The sequence below is a fragment of the Cygnus olor genome, chromosome 5 (genome assembly GCF_009769625.2).
Source record: "Cygnus olor isolate bCygOlo1 chromosome 5, bCygOlo1.pri.v2, whole genome shotgun sequence".
NCBI lineage: Eukaryota > Metazoa > Chordata > Aves > Anseriformes > Anatidae > Cygnus > Cygnus olor.
Window position 1 is genome coordinate 8,629,316 of NC_049173.1, and position 17,474 is coordinate 8,646,789.

General features: G+C 48.5%; 1 protein-coding gene across 2 annotated transcripts in view; it reads left to right on the forward strand.

The window, feature by feature from the left end:
* Window positions 1–2,517, forward strand: part of NUDT14 (nudix hydrolase 14) — a 60,182-nt gene extending 57,665 nt beyond the window's left edge. For both annotated transcript variants that reach the window (XM_040558810.1, XM_040558811.1), the window contains exon 5: window positions 894–2,517. In XM_040558810.1, the coding sequence (XP_040414744.1) occupies window positions 894–1,134 (241 nt within the window). In that variant the 3' untranslated portion in view covers window positions 1,135–2,517. The remainder of the gene's footprint in view (window positions 1–893) is intronic.
* Window positions 2,518–17,474: the final 14,957 nt, after the last annotated feature.

Here is a 17,474-nt window from a genome sequence, read left to right on the forward strand (position 1 = left end):
TCAGCTTTCTCTAACTTCAGTGAACTTTGGATCCATCTTCAATATGAAAAGTCACTTGTAATCATACAAAATGAAGAAGTTGCAGTTACAAAATGAGTTTTTTTTTGAAGGACTAAATGAGTGGATTATGTACTCATCTCTTATTTAAAAATATCTAAATGAATTTGTCCTAAGGAAATAGAGGATTAACAAATAAGAAGTATAATGCACAGCAAGTGGCCTAACTGAAGAAAGACTACATAATCTAAAATAACTAAATCCACTGTAATAAATTTAGCAGGGAGACTGAATTATTTCAGATACATGCGTGCTTATGGTGGTCCATTTGGGTCAAGGCTAAAGTTCAGGAAGGATAGAGAAAGACTCTCAGGCTGCCTTTCTATTCTTGTATCTATCCATTCCACGAGTAGAGGACTCCAGCTGTGAATGGACGTAATCTTCTTAAGTAAAAACTCTAAATATTTGTGTAACAACAAGTAAACGAATGTAGCATAATAGCATACAGATACACTGAGGAGCTTAATTCTGTTGTTCGTAGATCTCTGTGGGTCATGGTGCAGTCCTGTTCTCACCAAGATCAACTGAAGAAAAACTTATGTTGACTTCAGTATATGTAGAACAACTGTTCATCAATTTCAAAAAAAGTTTATCATCTTCCCTCAAGCTAACATTTTCCCAAAGTTGCAGAATATATTTGAAGACAGAAGCATTTCATATGCAGCTGTGTTCAAAAGTGTTGATACTTCAGCATGAAAGTTGCAATCAATTACATTAACAGAGGGCAAGGACGTATTTTGGCATTGCTTAGGGACACAAGTTAAGGATCCAGGTTTCCAGGTACCTAACTACCATATTTTTATCTAAAACTAAGTTTCCTCTCTGCTTTTTTCCAGGTCTGGAGTTGGTGTGACAGGTTCTAGGCAGACGTTATTTTACGCAGAAGTAACAGACCAGATGAGAACTGGTGAAGGAGGTGGCCAGCCTGAGGAAGGAGAGCTGATTGAAGTTGTAGAAATACCTTTAGAAGACTCCATGAAGTTTGCTTATGATGAGACTTTCCCGAAGACGATGGGCGTCATCTTCAGCTTCATGTGGTTCCAAACCAACATAGCACCCAAGCTGCCAAAAAAATAAGATCAAAGCACTGTGACTTTCAGAGAAGCTTTCTTGCTGGTTGTGGGTGCAAAAAACTGCAAATCTGCCTGCCTTGATCAACTCAACTCACCACAGAGTTCTCAAATCTTTCTCAAAATAAATTTGGAAGTGAAATATGAAGTAAAATCCTCACCCAATTTCCATCATTAGCAGAACAGTAATGGGTGTCTCTGGGACCACGGTTTGTCTCTGAGAGGCAAATGTTGATTCTCACTCAAAAGCTAATAAATGTGTCCTCCTCTCTTTTTTTATGGCAATGCTCTACCACTATTTTGAAGAGATACTCAGGGCCTCAGTGCAGCTGCTATTCCAGCCTTTTGCTGTTGTCTGTAGGGTCTGGTAGCTGTGTATTCACTCTAGTTCTCATAGATGTTTCCCCTATTTTTTTTTTTTTGTGAGGGGAAGGAAGCGAACTTAGTTACAGATATCCTAACTGTGTTGTTGAGCTCTGCACAGCTTCCAGGGAGCAGCTTTCTCTGTGATGTGTAGCTCCCGTACCAGAGAGAAAACATTTGCATTTCTGAACATGCAAACCTTTATTTCATAAGCAAACATGTCTGTAAATCCTTCTGCTAATGTGTCATTCAGACTATAGACCAGCTGTATGGCTATGTACTTCCGTTTGCGCCCGCTAGAATGCTGAGCAGCCGGGATGGGGATGAATGGTAGGGGCTCCGGCTGGAACACATGCTTCTTTGTTTGTTGTATGGATAATGGTTGCTTAATTAGATCAAACTTTGTCATCTAGAGCAGGACTTGAGAGGCCAAATTCTTTTCATTTGACTCCGAGGTGACTAATGCAAGTGATTTCTCGGAGGTGTTCTGTGGTCTCGGATTCCTTATCGCCAAAATGGGAAGAATGGGGCTTACCTCTTAGCGCTCCTTGAAATCCAACCATCGGAAATGCTTTAATGAGAGGCTTTATCATCATTTGTGCAGTTTACATGGAAGGCCGTGCATCCTGCAGAGACACACTGAGCAACGCAATTTGATTTAATAAAGTGGTCTAATTGGAACGTATATTATTCTATCAGCATGGTTTAGATGTGGACTATTTGTCATGTGAAAAACTGTTAATAGCATGAATGAGAGAGAATCAAGTCTGGACATTTAATTATGCAGTTGTTTATGCAATTCATTGAATTAATGTTAATTAAGATGACTACATTATCTGTGCTTGTAGGACTACAAGGTATTTTTAGAAGCCGAGTACCAAGAATGTGCAAACTTTCACATAGCGGCTGGGATAAATGCAGTGCGGATCAGCTGGAAGCGATCGTGTCTGCCAGGTGATTTGAAATTGCTGCGGATCTAAAAAGGTGTTTAAGAAACAAATGCATAAATAAAAAGCCTTTAAAACTGGTACTTGCTTGTTCTGCTGAGAGGGAGGAAAGCTCATGGGAGAGTCACTGGAGAAGGAGTAGTCGCAGTCTGTGGCAGTCAGACACCTCTGTGAGAGTGCAGACCCATCGCATAGAGCTGTGCCTGGTCCGCAGAGCTGACGGCTGAGTTGTGAAAAGTAAATAAATCTCATCTGTCTGATGTATCTACATTATAAGGTGTTTCAGGGCGGGGTCTGCACTGCTCTGCATCCTTACAGGGTTTAGTACCATGTGTCCCAATTGCTGCTGAGGCATTTAAAAGCTATTTTAAAGGCATTTAAAAGCTAAAGAATATGGATAATAAATAATGTCTTGCCTCCCAAGTGTGTGTGTGTTGGGATAGGAGTGAGGGCACTGCTGGATTTGCCCAAATCTGGCCCAAACTGCTGCTTCTGGGCAGCAGAAGGCTGTTGCCCGTCACCAGAGCAGTCCGTCCCTCCCCTGGATGCAGTCATCAGACAGAAGCAACGCAATGTGATGCACACAGAGAACGGTTGTGCCTGGTGTTGGGCTGTGCAGTATCAAATACAAAAGTATCGCCATCCTTTTCCTTCTTCCCTGTCAATTTTAGTGGTGATTTTTCTAAGTAATTAGGAAGGTTTGAAAATGCAGGAGAAAGGGTTTGAACTTTTTTCCAAATGGAAGATGATTCATATATATAAAAATACAACCAGGGCAATTCAGATACCACTTCTCTCATCATGGCTCATTTCAGAGATCATAATTAGAGCAAATCTGATATACATCAGCCAAGCCCAGGCAGGAGAAAAGTGCTTCTAATGGAATCTTGAAATCATGTCTGCATTTTAGATACATCCTTCGGACGTGCCACCACACATATATATGGCCATGGAGAGCCTGCAATTTGGAATAAAACAGAGTCCCCATTTCACAGGATGGCTGGAGGGCACCTGGTCCAGCCCCCTGCTTGAGCAGGGTCCCCTAGCACAGGGTTGTGCCCAGGTGGCTTTTAAATATCTTCAGGGAATGAGACTCCATAACCTCTCTGGGCGTCCTGCACCAGTACTCAGTCATCCTTGCAGTAAATAAATGTTTTCTTGTGTTCAGACGGAGCGTCCTGTGTTCTGATTTGTGCCCATTGCCTCTCATCCTACCACTGGGCAACGCTGAGAAGAGTCCAGCCGCATCCTGTTGACACCCTCCCTTCAGAAACGCGCACATTGATCAGATCCCCCGTCAGCCTTCAGGGCTGAGCAGGGCAGCCCCCTCATCCTTTCCTCACTTGCTGGTGATGAAAACTGTGCAAAAGTCACGTCTGATCTCATCCAGCCTTCCCCATGAGGTCAGCATCTTCCTTCTGCTGAGCAGCATCGATCGGTCCGCATTTAGAAAACAAGTCTTAGCATCTCTTTAATCTTTTTGGTATGGCTTTGGGATATAGAGATAATCTAATGAAATTATGAATCAGGCTTCTAATGAAGCCTGAAATTATAAAATTGGGATGTAAAGTCGCTGTCAGGCTCGCTATGAGATGGCAGAAAAGACATCACCAGCACCTTGCAGGTACACAGATGACGTTTATTTTTGTTCTTTATTAGGATGGTTGTAAAATAATTAATTACAAGCCCCGAGCTACTGCTCCGAGTAGTGATACGATAAAAATGCCTTCTCTAAAGGGCTGACAGATGAACCACTGGGGCTGTGGGGAGGGGGTGCCCCAGCCACGGGGATGCTCCTACCATGGCCCCACTCCCCAGGAAGGCGGCCGCTCGCCTTTTCACCCGCTGCCTCATTACCATCCCTCCCCGCCAAGGACAAAAGCGGCGTGCCCCGACTCCCTGTGGGGCCGGGGCCAGGCCAAGGGCAACCGATATAATTGCTCCTGAAATACACGCGCGGCCAGAGCAGGGCGACCCACCGGCCAAATAGGATTTTTGCTAAATTAGGACAATCGCCGAGCAGGCTTCGTCCCCCTCGCCGGAGCTCTATACATAGATGAAAGGCACACCCAGTTGTGAAATCTGTTGAAATGGCACACCTGGTGCTGTCTGCAAGTCTATTCACAACCGTCAGCAGGTGCGACTTGGCCTTTGTGGCCATAAAAGTCTGGCTGCGCGGCCCCCGCTGTGCCCCCCATGCCGCCGGTCCCCTGCGCGTGGCGAGGGAGGCTGTGGCAGATTAACGCCCTCGCTGGGAGCCGCTCGCAGCCACCGCCTGAAGCGTGGAGCGGCTTCACAGGGGTCAGGATAAGGCCCGTGCACACAGGGTGGGCTTGCAGCTCCCGGGCAGGGGAACAGCCTCAATCTCTGCGGTCCCAGGACTGATGCCGAGCAGCCCAGCCGGCATTAACCATGATTTACAGCCCCTGTTTGGGCTCAGCCTCTCCAAAAGACTCTCCGGAGGCAGTGCAGCAGCAAGATGGAGCCCCCAGAGCCCCCAGCCCCAAGCCAAATTCACATTTGAAGTAAGGAAGGCTGTGGGTCAGGTGCCCTGTGGCAGTTTCCCTTCCCGCTGTGTCACGCGTGGCTCTGCTTGATAAAAGGCAAAAAGATGTCTGTACAAATCCTTCTGCGCTGCTGCGAATGTTACCCCTCGATTTGTATAATCCTTCAGAGCCAGTCTCGCTCTGTAATTGGGAACACATTTTTACAAGGGTTTTAATTGCTCTCCAGATAAATTACGAGGCAGAAGTCAGACCATAGCAGAACAGCCCAGACTTGCAGTGCTCAGAGCTCTCCGGCCTGCCTCAGAATTGGAAACACGATCACGTACTTATTAAACCCTGCCCTGTATTGCTTTGCTGGTGGAGGATGTAATATCCTGTGCTGGCTTTGGTCTCTCATAAAACATTCAAAAGCAGTAGTGCTCCGAAAAACCCTTTTGGGCACTTGGTCAGGATGAAAATGGGCTGGCAACAGGCGATGTGGAGATGTCCATCAACCATCATCAATGAATGGCTTCCCTGGCGCCCCAGCCTCCTTTAAATAAAAGGCCCCGGCTCTGCTTGTGCCCACTGTGGTTCGGTGCGGGGCTGCAGGTGTGAGGACTGGAGCATTTAACAGCAGCATTAACATGATTTAATCGTTTTACAAGAGCAAAACATTGCGGTGATCATGCTGGCAGCCAACTCCAGAGCACTTTAGCTTGTGCAGCAATCGGTGAAATAACTGGACAAGGTGCAACCAAGCACTCGAAAGCGCTAGAAACAATTTAAGAAATGTTCTTGGGACAAGTGGCGGGCGCTGTGCAAACAGCTCCTGGGCTTTCCGAAAGCGGCCTTGGCTGCCCAGCCCCGCAGGAATGCACTCGCAGCGATAACCTGCGGCTCCTTTCGTAACCTCCTCCTTCGGGCTCCTGCCCTGGGGTTTCGGGGTGCTGCTGTGGCAAGGGAATCAGGAAAATGAAGCCAGAGGTATCGCAAGTCCATACTATGCTATTCTTTGCTATTCAGTATGAAGGTGGGGGACTCAACAGGCGCAATGCTTCCTGGTGACCTCCCCAGGACATGGAGGCTCCTCTGCCCTTGCTTCTGCTGCCACTGCTCTGCCACGCATCAATCCCAGATGATCACAGACAAAGTAATGCCAAGGCACCCAAAGAATAAGATCTGGATCGAGGGGCTCTTACACAGCCCAGGCACTGAGCGACCTTGGCTGTTGTACTCATCACAGCCGTGACAGCTCTCTCCAGCAGAGGATTTAGCTCCTGGATGGACACTAATGTTTAGATTTTTTTTTTCTTAGTTTTCTTGCTGGCGAAAGCGATGTGTAAATATTCTGCAGTTACCAATATAGCTCTGCTATAGCAAAAAAAAATGGAGGTGACGGTCCTGCCTTCCAAAGCCCTGATCCTAATGCCCTGTCCTTCTTCTATCAATCAAGGCTGATTGGCAAAGCTTTTTAATTCAAGTCTCTAAGCAGGATGATCAGCGTTTACTTAGCCAGTGTTGATTTCCACTTGACCAGACTGCTCTGCAGCACGGTATCGTCTTATGGCACAAACCTTCTTACAGGGGATAAAGAAACTGAGACCTCTCCAATCCTCCTCGTTACCTCTCCGGACCTAACGAAGGTGCCTGTCTCGAGGCCTGCCCTCAGTGCTGGTGTTGTGCCCAGCCTGGGCTGCAGTCCCAGCGCTGCTGCAATATAAAACAAGCCTGGCACCGGGAGTGTGAAGCCTGTGGCACATCTCCCCCGGCTATTTTTAGCCACTTTTCCAGAGAAACGGGGCTTATGCAACCGGCTGCCCATCGCGGGGGCTCCGGCCTTCGCCCACTGGCAGTGTCCCAGCTTGGGCTGCAGAGGTCGGGACTGGACAGGGCAGGAGCTCTTGGATGGGTTTAAGGATGTTACTGGGAGCACAGCCCCACGGGGCAGAGGCACCAGCACGTCCCACAGCCCCAGCCTCCGAGCTCCACCACGCTCAGGACAATCTGTTCCTCGCATCGCTTCTCCTGCCACCTGCAGCCTGCAACTCAGCAGGGAGGGAGAAGACGTAAACATGCAATGCAAGTGGTTTAACGCTAAACAAAGTGACTCATTTTTACATAGTAAAATTGTTTCGTAGTAAGACATGTTGTTCTGGGAGGTCCTGCTTCTGGAAGAGGTTGGAGAGCATTGCTGCGGACCTGCCTGCAGCCTGGGGTTGTGTCTGGTTGCTGCTCATTGCAGGACTGGTGCTTCGGGAGCTGGCTTGTCCTCACTGGCTTCACAAAGCACACTGAGGGTACACACATGGCAGCACAGAGTTAAAACAGAGCAATTGTTCTGGATGCGAAAATGAGGGCCGCTTCATTCCTCAGGTAATATATTTAGATATTTTATGCAGAAGGAGGCTTTGGTGGGGGTGGGTCCCCAGAAGCAGGCAGGTCTGGGAGCAGGGACTGGTGCTGGGCAGGGCCTCACCGCATGCTCTGGGGGCTCAGGACCCCCTCCACAAAATATTCCCTTCCCTTTGCCCCGATCATGGGTGGCTGGGTGTTTGAAGAAATGTAAATGCTGAACAATAAAATATTAGATTATTTCTCTAAGCCTGTCTATACACTAATATTCCTGTTACTGAACACAGAAAGACTATTGCACTAATGCCCCTTATAAAGCCAGCCGGAGTTTTAGTACTCAGAAAGCTGCTTATCTTCTCCTTTGGACTAAGAAGACTCAAATGCCTTTTAATTATTAAAAGGGCTGAATTATGTCTCAGTCTAAACATGGAAGTCAGAGGAGCCACAGACCTCTGCAAGACCTCTAAAGGAGCCAAAGTCCTTTAAACCTAAGCTCAACTTTTCAGAAAGAGAACGTGGCCTCAGGAGAGATCCCTTACTAATTTATTTGCTTGTTGCTTTTCAGCTGAGCTCATTTCCAAGCCGTTTGCATTTAACAAACTTTATGGGCTTGGGCTTTCCAGTCCTCCAAAGAAAGCCCCAGCCTCGAAGACTTTGCCATGTGGACAGGGAGGGACTCAGCACCCAGCTCTGGGTGCGTGGGCCTGATTCCCTCCCCAAAACATCTCACAAATGAGCCTTTTACAGGGGACATCATTTTAAGTGGGATGGGATGCCGGAGAGCGGCCGCAGCGGCTGTGATTTATGGCACGGGACCACCCAGCCCAGTCACTCGCCCCCCGGGTGCCAGGAGGTGTAGCTCAGCTCGGCAGCAGGCTCAAGAGCAGGCCCTGCATGCGATGGGGCAGAGAAAGCATCTCCCTCCCCACCTAAAATTCGGAGACTGGGAATTTAAATTGACAAAGCTCAATCTGCTTATTCGGTACAACCTAATACAGCACTGTAATCCTGGGAGATCTCGGCATCAAAGGCAATCATTTCACTTGCAAGCTGTTAAAGCTTTGAAAATGGAGTTTTTCTTTGTAGAACAGCAGCCCTGGGTAAAAGCCAAGGTCCTCAAGGCTAAAGGATGATAGACAAAACCAACAGACCTACAGGGATACTGGATGTATTTTCTATTTGCAGATTTATGTGTCTGTCCTGGCTTTTGTCATGCGTGCAGCACGAGCGCTGTATTTGACACTTTAAATCAAGGAACAAAGGACTAGAACGGCAGAGGGGACTAAACTGAGTCGAATTAATTTGTTTATCCTGCAAATCAACATCTGCTAAGACCTATTTCTTTCAACTCCGAAGTTGTCATAATGGAATATTTTGCCTTCTGCTCAGTCTAATTATAGACGCGGGAGCCGAAAGCTCTCATTTTGCTCGCAGCCGTCAGCGGGGGCTTTGCCGCTGCACTCTACACGAGCCAGGGTTAAACCAAGCTGCGTTTAAAAGTCTCTTTTTCAGGATGGAGCTTTCCTCAGTAAGCTGTGTGTGGGTACCCAGTTAAGCTGATGGTTTTTTTATGCTGAATCTATCATACAGCTGATTTTCAGTGCTGGTGGAAAGCCCCACAGGAGAGGGCTGCGGGTGCCAGCAGACCAGGCCTCGCGGGCAGGGCCGTGAGGGGAGCGCTTGGTGCCACAAGGCTCTGGGTCCCCCTCAGCCCATCGCTGTCCCTCAGGGGCTCCCCTGGCCTTGCTCTGCTGCTCTGCCTGCAGGTTACGAGGCCTTCAGGCAGCAGTATCTTCTCCAGGTCCTTCGGCACAAAAGTCTCAGCTGCTGGTGTGCTAAAACAACCAAGTAACACCGGCAGGAGTGGTTCCGTTGCTCTGTGACCCTGGTGTTATCATCAGGAGATAACTTTAGGAACCTTGGTCGCATTGCTGCCCATCTGGACTGATGATCCTTCTCCAGCTACCACCAATAAAGGTCTGGGTGTCCCACATGGCAGTGATGAAAGATGGTGGCCTAATCCTTCTAGATTTTGTGAGTTGTTGTTTTTTTTTTTTGAAATCTGAGGCCTCCCCCCAGCATGAGGCCTCCTCTGAAAGCAGGAGAGCTCCAGGGAACTTTTCAGCTGCTCACTGTCCTGCTGGAAATGCTACAGCTCTATCTGTAGCCTTGGGGCCAAACCGGTTTGGATGGAAGTAAATACAGATGCGTTGTGGACAGAAAAGGAGCTGTGCTGACGTACACCACATGGGAAGATAGCATCATTTTTCTCTGACTTGATTGTTTTGGCACGGATCCTGAAGCTACGTGTCCGGCTTACAAGGAACTGTCAACACTGAACACAAGATCTGCTGTTGAGGAAAAGGAGCACGCGCAGGATTTCCAGGACTTCTGACCATGGAGCAGAGCAGAACAAGGGTACGGGGAGGGAAACGTGCAGAGAAATTGCTCTTTCCTCCTTCCAGGATCACACCTGTCTCTGAGCTCCCCCCAGGACCTTTTTCTGGTCAGGAAAGTGTCTCCAGCATCTGTCAGTGACTGCCTGCAGCGAGATGTTGTCTTCCTGCCCTAAAACCCCACTGCTTATCAGCAACCCTGGCTCGAGGCTACCCTAGTAATCCTTGGTTGCAATGCATGTCCATTATTTCCTCTTTAGAGCTGCAGATTTGGGTGAAACAACCACCTTCTCCCTGTGTTTGATATTCGTAGCTGTGGGTTGCAAACTAATTAGCTTCCCAGTCTATATTCATCTTCAGCACACCAGCAGAGGCTTCTTCAAGAAAGGCTTGTTGAAAAAAGAGCATGTCTTTAGCAGTATTGAGCCTCAGACATTTTGGGTTTTCTCAGAGACGCTTGGGGAAAATAGCTATATTCAAATTTGAGTGCTTTGCTCTCCATTAGAAACGTATCTCTGAAAACACAGCTGCTGAAAGCAATCCCCATGTGTGGGTCTGTGTTGGTGTCCCCATGGGAGGGCTCAGCAGGGCTGCTTAACTTCTCTCCATGGATCGGTTCTGTTGCCTACAGCATCTTCCTTACCTCCTCTCTCTGGATCCTCTTGGAGCAGTTGCCTCAAACACCCAATGGATTTCACCCCGGAAGCAACACAAAAGAGCAGAGCTTATGGCAAAGTAATACAGCCATTTATATATAATGATAATATTAAAAATCACGTCCTCTGAAGATCATCCCAGGAGGTAGCTGAGCTCCAGGCTGAGCCTCCGCAATCACTGGAGAGGCAGAAGTCCCTTGGCGAGGGCAAATGCAGGGGTGGTGGTGGCTGGATATCACCGCTGTGTCCCAGACATCTGCAGAGCCTCCTCTGCCAGTGACACAGGTTTCCTCCAAGCTGGAAGGCTTGGAGAGGGAAAATGAAGGTAGCACCTAAGCAAAAGCCTCTCCCAGAGTCTGAGCAGGAATTTGGAGCACTTGAATTGTCCATCTCCAAAGAATCTTTTCCAGGTCTGGCCCTGATCCTGGTGCATGCTGAGGCAGGACTATGGGATTTGTAATCAGCGCTGTAGACATGATTTAAGACCCTATAATATGTATCTCACTATCACATCACAGTGCTTTGAATTGAGGAGCTCAAAGTATTGTATTTTCATGCATATAGCCTGCATCTCAGATAACTCACACCACTGTAAAAGAACTGTCCTTTGCAAACAAGTACTTAGCTAATCTGCATCCTCAGATAACCCGGGGGTCAGCTCAGAGTATCAGTTCTGTATGTGAAAGCGGGGATGCAGGGTGGCAAGCAGCCGCCCCTCCTTCACCGCAGCCACCACCATCCTTCCCTGCTCCCACCTCTCTTTTTCTGTGGCCTACAGCTCCCTCCCAGCCTGCAGCAGATGAGGATGGGACATCAGGGCCAGCGGAACCTCATGCTGCTCACACTGACCCTCTGCCTGTGGGCTGGGCTTCAGTTTGGTTTCCACATGCAGCTCCTGGCACTTGGACCCCTGGTCCAGGACGTGGCGGCAGCCTGCAGCAAGGAGGGGTTTGGCCCCAAAACTGCTGAGAAACAAAATAACCGATTCTGCCTCTTTTGCATGTGTTGCTGCATCTTATTTTCTTATTCCCAACTCGTTGTGCAGACAGTAAAACCTCCCTGATGCAAATTTCCCCTCCAGGCTGCAGAAGCTTGGCAGAGGAGCTGAGCGTGTACAGGGATGCTTTCAGAAGCCAAGAGCCTAAAATTAGACTTTTAATGCCACAGTCGGCACCCGAGAGCTGACCTGATTTTCAGAAGTGGGGGGATATTTCACAACCTGCTCCCTGTACGGCTTCAACTTCCATGGCAGCAGTGAGTCTGCAGCAGCTGTGAATCAGCTTCCTAAACCTTGTTTTGCACCTCTCGGGCTGGTCTGCAGCACAGGAGGATGCCACACATGTAAAACCCAACTGCCCTCTCATTACAGGACTTACCTGCAGAGCTTGTGCATCAAATTTATTCACCCAGCTTGCCTCCTCCAAATTCTTCCCACCTGCAAAACTGTCTGGTCATCCCTTTCAGGTTCTGCACTTGAGCAACTTTGCACATGCATTTATTCAGCTGATAATGGCATAATGCGTTTGCAAACATCAGTTCATGGGCAGACCAATTTACCAGGCGAGGGCTTTATTTCAAAGCATAAATATATTTCATGGTTTCAAAGTGAGCCAAAGAAATAGCTGGTTTCCCAGCTAGCAACAGCTGTGCTGCTGGGTGTACACAAGGCCAGCCAGCTTCAGCAAGACAGCGACACACAAAAACTTTGTTTTAACAAAACCTGCGAGTGTATCAGCTCCTCTGCACATGCTGCACCTTGGGGCCTGTGTTTGTTTTCAACCAAGGTCATCAAATGAATTATATCCTCATTGCAGGGTTTGCTAGAAAGGGCTTTGAAAGCAAATGGGATTGTGAAACACTCTTTTACTACACCTAATGCATTGCAAATAACGTTGAAAAAACTGACAGCAGGCTGGAATGTTGAGAAAATTGCTTTGATAAACTAAAGTGTTTAAAATAAACTTTAACATTACTGATTTTAACCCATGTCGGGAAGCTGAAGCAATGAGCATTCTTGCTAGAGAAAATGAGTTCTGCCTGAAGTCTCTGTAAAACTGGAAAAAAAACAACAGCACAGGGAGCAAGAATTAATCAATGAAAAATTAGAGATGTGTGTGTCAGCTCAGAAAACAATGCACACAGGCCAGGCAACCCCTGAAACTTGCTCTGGTTATATTATTTTCTTCCACAGAGGAAGACAAGCATCCCTATCAGCACTGCGTGCGGACACCTCAGGAAGGCGCTGGATGGAGGGTGCGGGCAGTTGAGACGTGCCATGGGACACTTCTGGGCATCGCCTTCTAGAAGAGGTCCCTTGCAAAGCCACCTCCATGGCTTTGGTAGCTCCTGTATGGCCACACAGAGATGGCATCCTGTGGTTCAGCCTCTGAGCTGACACGTGTGTGTTCACCACCTGGCAAAGGCAATAGGGAAGTGGGGACACTGTGAACACCTCAAATTATCTGCTAAAGTTGTGGAACAAGAAACCAGCACTTGCTGGAGCAAGGCCTGCAGAGAGCTGCTGAGCCTCTGGCCCCCATCTCATCCCAAGCTTAAGGGACATAGGGTTGTCTTTGCACCCCTACAGATGGGTAGGATCAAGGGTGAAAACCTCCTATGGGCAAATGTCCACAGGCTTTAATCTGTATTTCTGCTGCCCAAGGAGTGGGCTGAAGGGACAGGCGGCCCAGCCCAGGGCACGGGGATATCTCTGGTGCCAGCTGCAGGCATCCTCCACACCGTCCCTTGCCCGCAGGCCAGCACTGAGGGAAGCTGCTGGGGCTTCCCCAACCATTGCCGCTTCTTATCAAGGTGGCTGCTCGCCTTTGGAGATCAGAGCAGAATGTTTTACCCTCTCCCAGGACCTTTTTCTGCTTCTCCCCCGTCTTCTCATCCAGTCCCTCCTTTCTGGCTATGCAGGTTCTGTTTCTGCTCAAGCACTGTGTCAGGCCCATGCAGTGCTGTCCCATGGTAGGCCGAGCAGAAGACACGGTGGTAGGCCAAGCAGAAGACACAACCTTTCAACAACCAAATAAACACTACTGACAGAACTGGGAAATGCTACCTCCAGCCCAGGCCATGTCACAGAGCTGGGCTGGGTCGGGGGTCTTTGTGCTGACCCCAGATTTCAAGCTTTTATGCCCTGTGCTGCCCCATGCCCTCATTTCCTTTCACAGGTCCTGATCTGAGCAGAGTGTCGGGTTTGTGAGGGCAGGATTGTAAAGACTGCTTGCTTGCTGCTTTTTCCTGGAAATCTCCCAGCCAGCTGCTGCTGTGGCCTCATCTTGTTTGGCTCACGAGGTCTGATAGGATCACAGCACAACCGGAGGCCAAAAGGACTGGTGTCACCTGCTCCTCACTTGCTGCAACAAACCCCTGAGGACCTGGTGGTCGCTGGTCTGTAGGGTCCCCTTTGGGGTCCTCCTGCCTGCAGCACTTTTCTCTGCAGAGTAGATATCCCTGAGCCACCTTCTTTCAAAGAAATACAAAACAATCCTGCACTTGTCTCCAGGTTTTGATAGACATTATTATGTAGAGCTGCTTCTTAACCCCCCTGCGGGCTCTGTGCTATCCTTTTGGCTCAGGCTGTAGAAGCAAGGAAAAAAGAAAAAAATCTCTTGATGAAATATCTGCTGTATGCAGGGACTGGGGACCCACAACATGAGTGCAGGAGCCCCAGGTCCGGCCCCAGATTACCATGAGCAACACAGAGGTGTCAGCTGCATGTGCCTTGATCCTCCTCTGCCATAACCCGCTTCACTTCCCTACCTACAACAGCTGAGACTTTGACACTTTGCTTATCACACAGACCAACAGCACCCCTCCGGGTATTAAATTCTACCTCAAGTCCAAGTCTCTAAAATATATACCAATACGCACCATTTCTGAAAGTCTGTTAGCACTGGCAGAGCCCCTGGTGTTGGATTACTGAGGTATTTGAGGGGCAAATAATAAGAGCACTAAACCTGAGAGGCACAGGTTTAGGACCATGACGGTCCCTGTGGTGGCCATGGTGGCTGGGCCCCAGGTGGCCATGTCCCCTCGTCCTGCCCCTGCCCAGCTTGTGCTGGTGGCCGCGGCACTGCCTACGCTTGGAGCCTGGGAGCCAATTGTGGGCCAGAAATGGCAGAGCCTGGCAGAAAAGTGAGGGTGTGATTTGGCCCTGCGGGTGTATTTTTAGACTTTCTATTTCGGACTACTCCTCTCCAGCAGAACATCTGTTGGATCATTTTATAGCCCTGATTGTTTACTGGAGACTGACTGACACTGACACCACAGGGATATGATAATAGTATTTTTTCTGTGTATCTGTAGATCCATGTCACTGGAAGGGACGGGTAAAAGAGCTGTGTTTAAACACCACGATGAAGGGAATACATTCTTAAAGCAATCATTTTCTTGCAACTTGTGGGATCATCTAGTCTGTAAAGGACAAAAGCAAGCTCTGGGGTAATGATTGCTATTCAGAGATTACCTTGAATTTGACCCTTCTGCTCAATTTACTCAGTAGAAGCTGCTGAAATGGTCATGTCCAAATGCCACACGGAGTCAATTGATCCAGGCTTTGCAGTTGCAACTCTGTCCAGGGACTCCATGGTTTCTGCGCTGTCAGTTCCTACCAGAGACTTATCTGCACAGTACATCAGACAAAGGAGAGTGAAGATTTTTAAATGATAAAATTGTGGTTTATTCCAATAAAAAAAGAAAAGGCGGGGGGGGGGGGGGGGGGGGGGGGGGGGGCAGACAGGACGCATGGTTTCCATGAGAAGAGAATCAATCCGGGCAGAATTTCCAGCAAGGCACATTTAGATGTGGCGTGTAATGGAGATTACATTGATTTTCCTCCATTTACTGTAAGGTAACTGCGAGTGAAACTGTAACAGGAAACTTAGAAATGCTCTTCACAGAAGCTATATTTAGGCAGACACACTGACATGATACCACTGAATAAAATAAACATGCAGGAGACGAGCAGTCCTGAGAGACTTTCAGCTCCATTCGCATGACATGCAGCAAAGGGGGTGAGTTATCCTCAAGTCATCTATGCGACCTTTACTGTAGAAACCTATAGCAAGCCAGCGGGCTGCTGGGCAGCAAGCTGGGTAAACTGGGGGCATCTCCCCTAAACATGAGGATTTTGCCCCTCCCTGCTAAAACAAGCCCCCTGCTATCTGGCTGGGGCACAGCTCCTCGGGCTGCCTGTCCCTTTTATATAACAGGATAATTTATGGCTTGTTGTCAACAGAAAGAGCAACAATTTGTTTGCCACGCCGCCTGGAAGAGACGAGTTTTCTCAGAAGTCCATATCATTTCTGGAGTTAGGAGGCAGCTGCTGCTTCTTCAAACGCTCTGGCACCACATCCTGCGTGAAATTAAGCCGTGTCTCTGTGATGCCATAGTGCCCGCAGGGGTTTGGTTTTCCATGGGGCACTCGAAGCTTTACCCAGCTGCCCGTGTTGAATTCCTTATTGCTCCTTCCCCCAAAACAGCAGCTCCCAAGATCCCTGGACAAGAGAGTGGCCCTGTGCCCACGGCTCTGCTCATTTGTAGGTCCTGCTAGGGTCTTTCCAGAGCAGCCATGGACAAGTCACTTAACTCCCCTGTAAGTGGGAGCAATGATGCTTTCCCTCCTCGCAGTCTGCACGTGACACACGCTATGTAAATATTTAGTATTTGAGCCAACTAATTCTTGCTGGAGCGGCACAAGTGAATATCAGATCTGCAAACATTACGTCCAGGAATGCAGCAGGGAACACTGTTTATTTTTATGAGCTAAGTGCACACCTTCTCCCCTTAGCTGCAAAGGCTGCTCTGTGATGGGAGGGGAAAGCGCGAATGTCTGAGCACTGTCCCAAACCTGAGTTTATTCCTCCTTGTGCAGCATACATGTTGAAGTTAGCCTTGTTGGCTTTATGTATGGTGTAGTCAGAGATGTGAAACAACCTCCCCAACAGGCAGGAAGGCCTTGGGATGCCACCACCATTCCCCAATACTTGGGGAAGACAGAGTTTCAGCAGGTAGCAGTGATGCTCTGCCCAGGCTCTGAAGAAATGGGTGAAAGGACAGAAGCCCTCAGAGATGGGAGTGCAAAGTCAGAGGATGGTGGGGGATGGCAGGGCCTGCAAAGGAGGCACAGGGAGCTATGCTGCTGGCCTTTGCCATGGTCCTGCATAAGGGATAGGTCCCTGAGCAGCTGGGGAACAAAGATGAACCACATAGGCAGAGGGTGTATTTCAGCCCAAGAAGGTGACCCATGTAATCTACTCTTTGTTATCAAGCACGCCTATTGTTTTCAATCTTCTGGCTTATACCAAGTGCCAAAATGATGGACTCATTTGTAGGGATCAGCCACGTGAAATCAGCCCCTTGTTTTTGCATACCTGGGGTTAAGTCACTTCTCTGTGCATTAAAGCACATTTCATCTATCTGCCCACCACAAAATAAATCATCGCTCCTGATCCAGACTGACTGCCAGGTTGGCGGGGTCGCATGAGCAATGCCTTGCCCCCTTCTGTGCGCACACTTGTTTGGTTACATTAATCACACAAAAGTGATCACCAGGCCATTTCTTCTGCCAGGCAGAGGCAGAAGCCCCGCACCGTGGTTACAGACTGCAGAACACGCTAAGTGCTAAAGCCACAAGCTAAGATAAATACGTTGTGTAGATATTTCAAACATTTGCAATGGCTCAAAATCCAACTGCTCCCAGGATGAGTTTCTGTACGAGTTTCACTTGGTACAGATAAGTGCCTGTAAGGCATCTCCAAGGCTTTTACCCTGTGCATGCTCCCTCTCTCAAATGACTACCGTGGTAAATCAGCACGAGACATCTACTGTAGAAATCTACTGCACAACAATTAGACGTGCTTGCCGGTGCCACTCACCCTTGGTATATATAGCAGCATGACCACCAGGTGGGTCTGTGAGGGCTGACCCTTTGCGAGTGGATGAGCTCACCCCACCGCAGCCTGGTGACACAGGAGGGAGGAGGCGGAGGCTCCAGCAGAGGCCAAGGCAAGCAAAGGATAGATGTCATCTTTCAGTCACTCTGCTGTCTTTCTTACAGTTTGGTCACAGGGAAGGTTGGAAGGGGAAGGTTGGGGGACTATTTCTCCACAACATCAGTAGCTTGATCCAAGTGGTA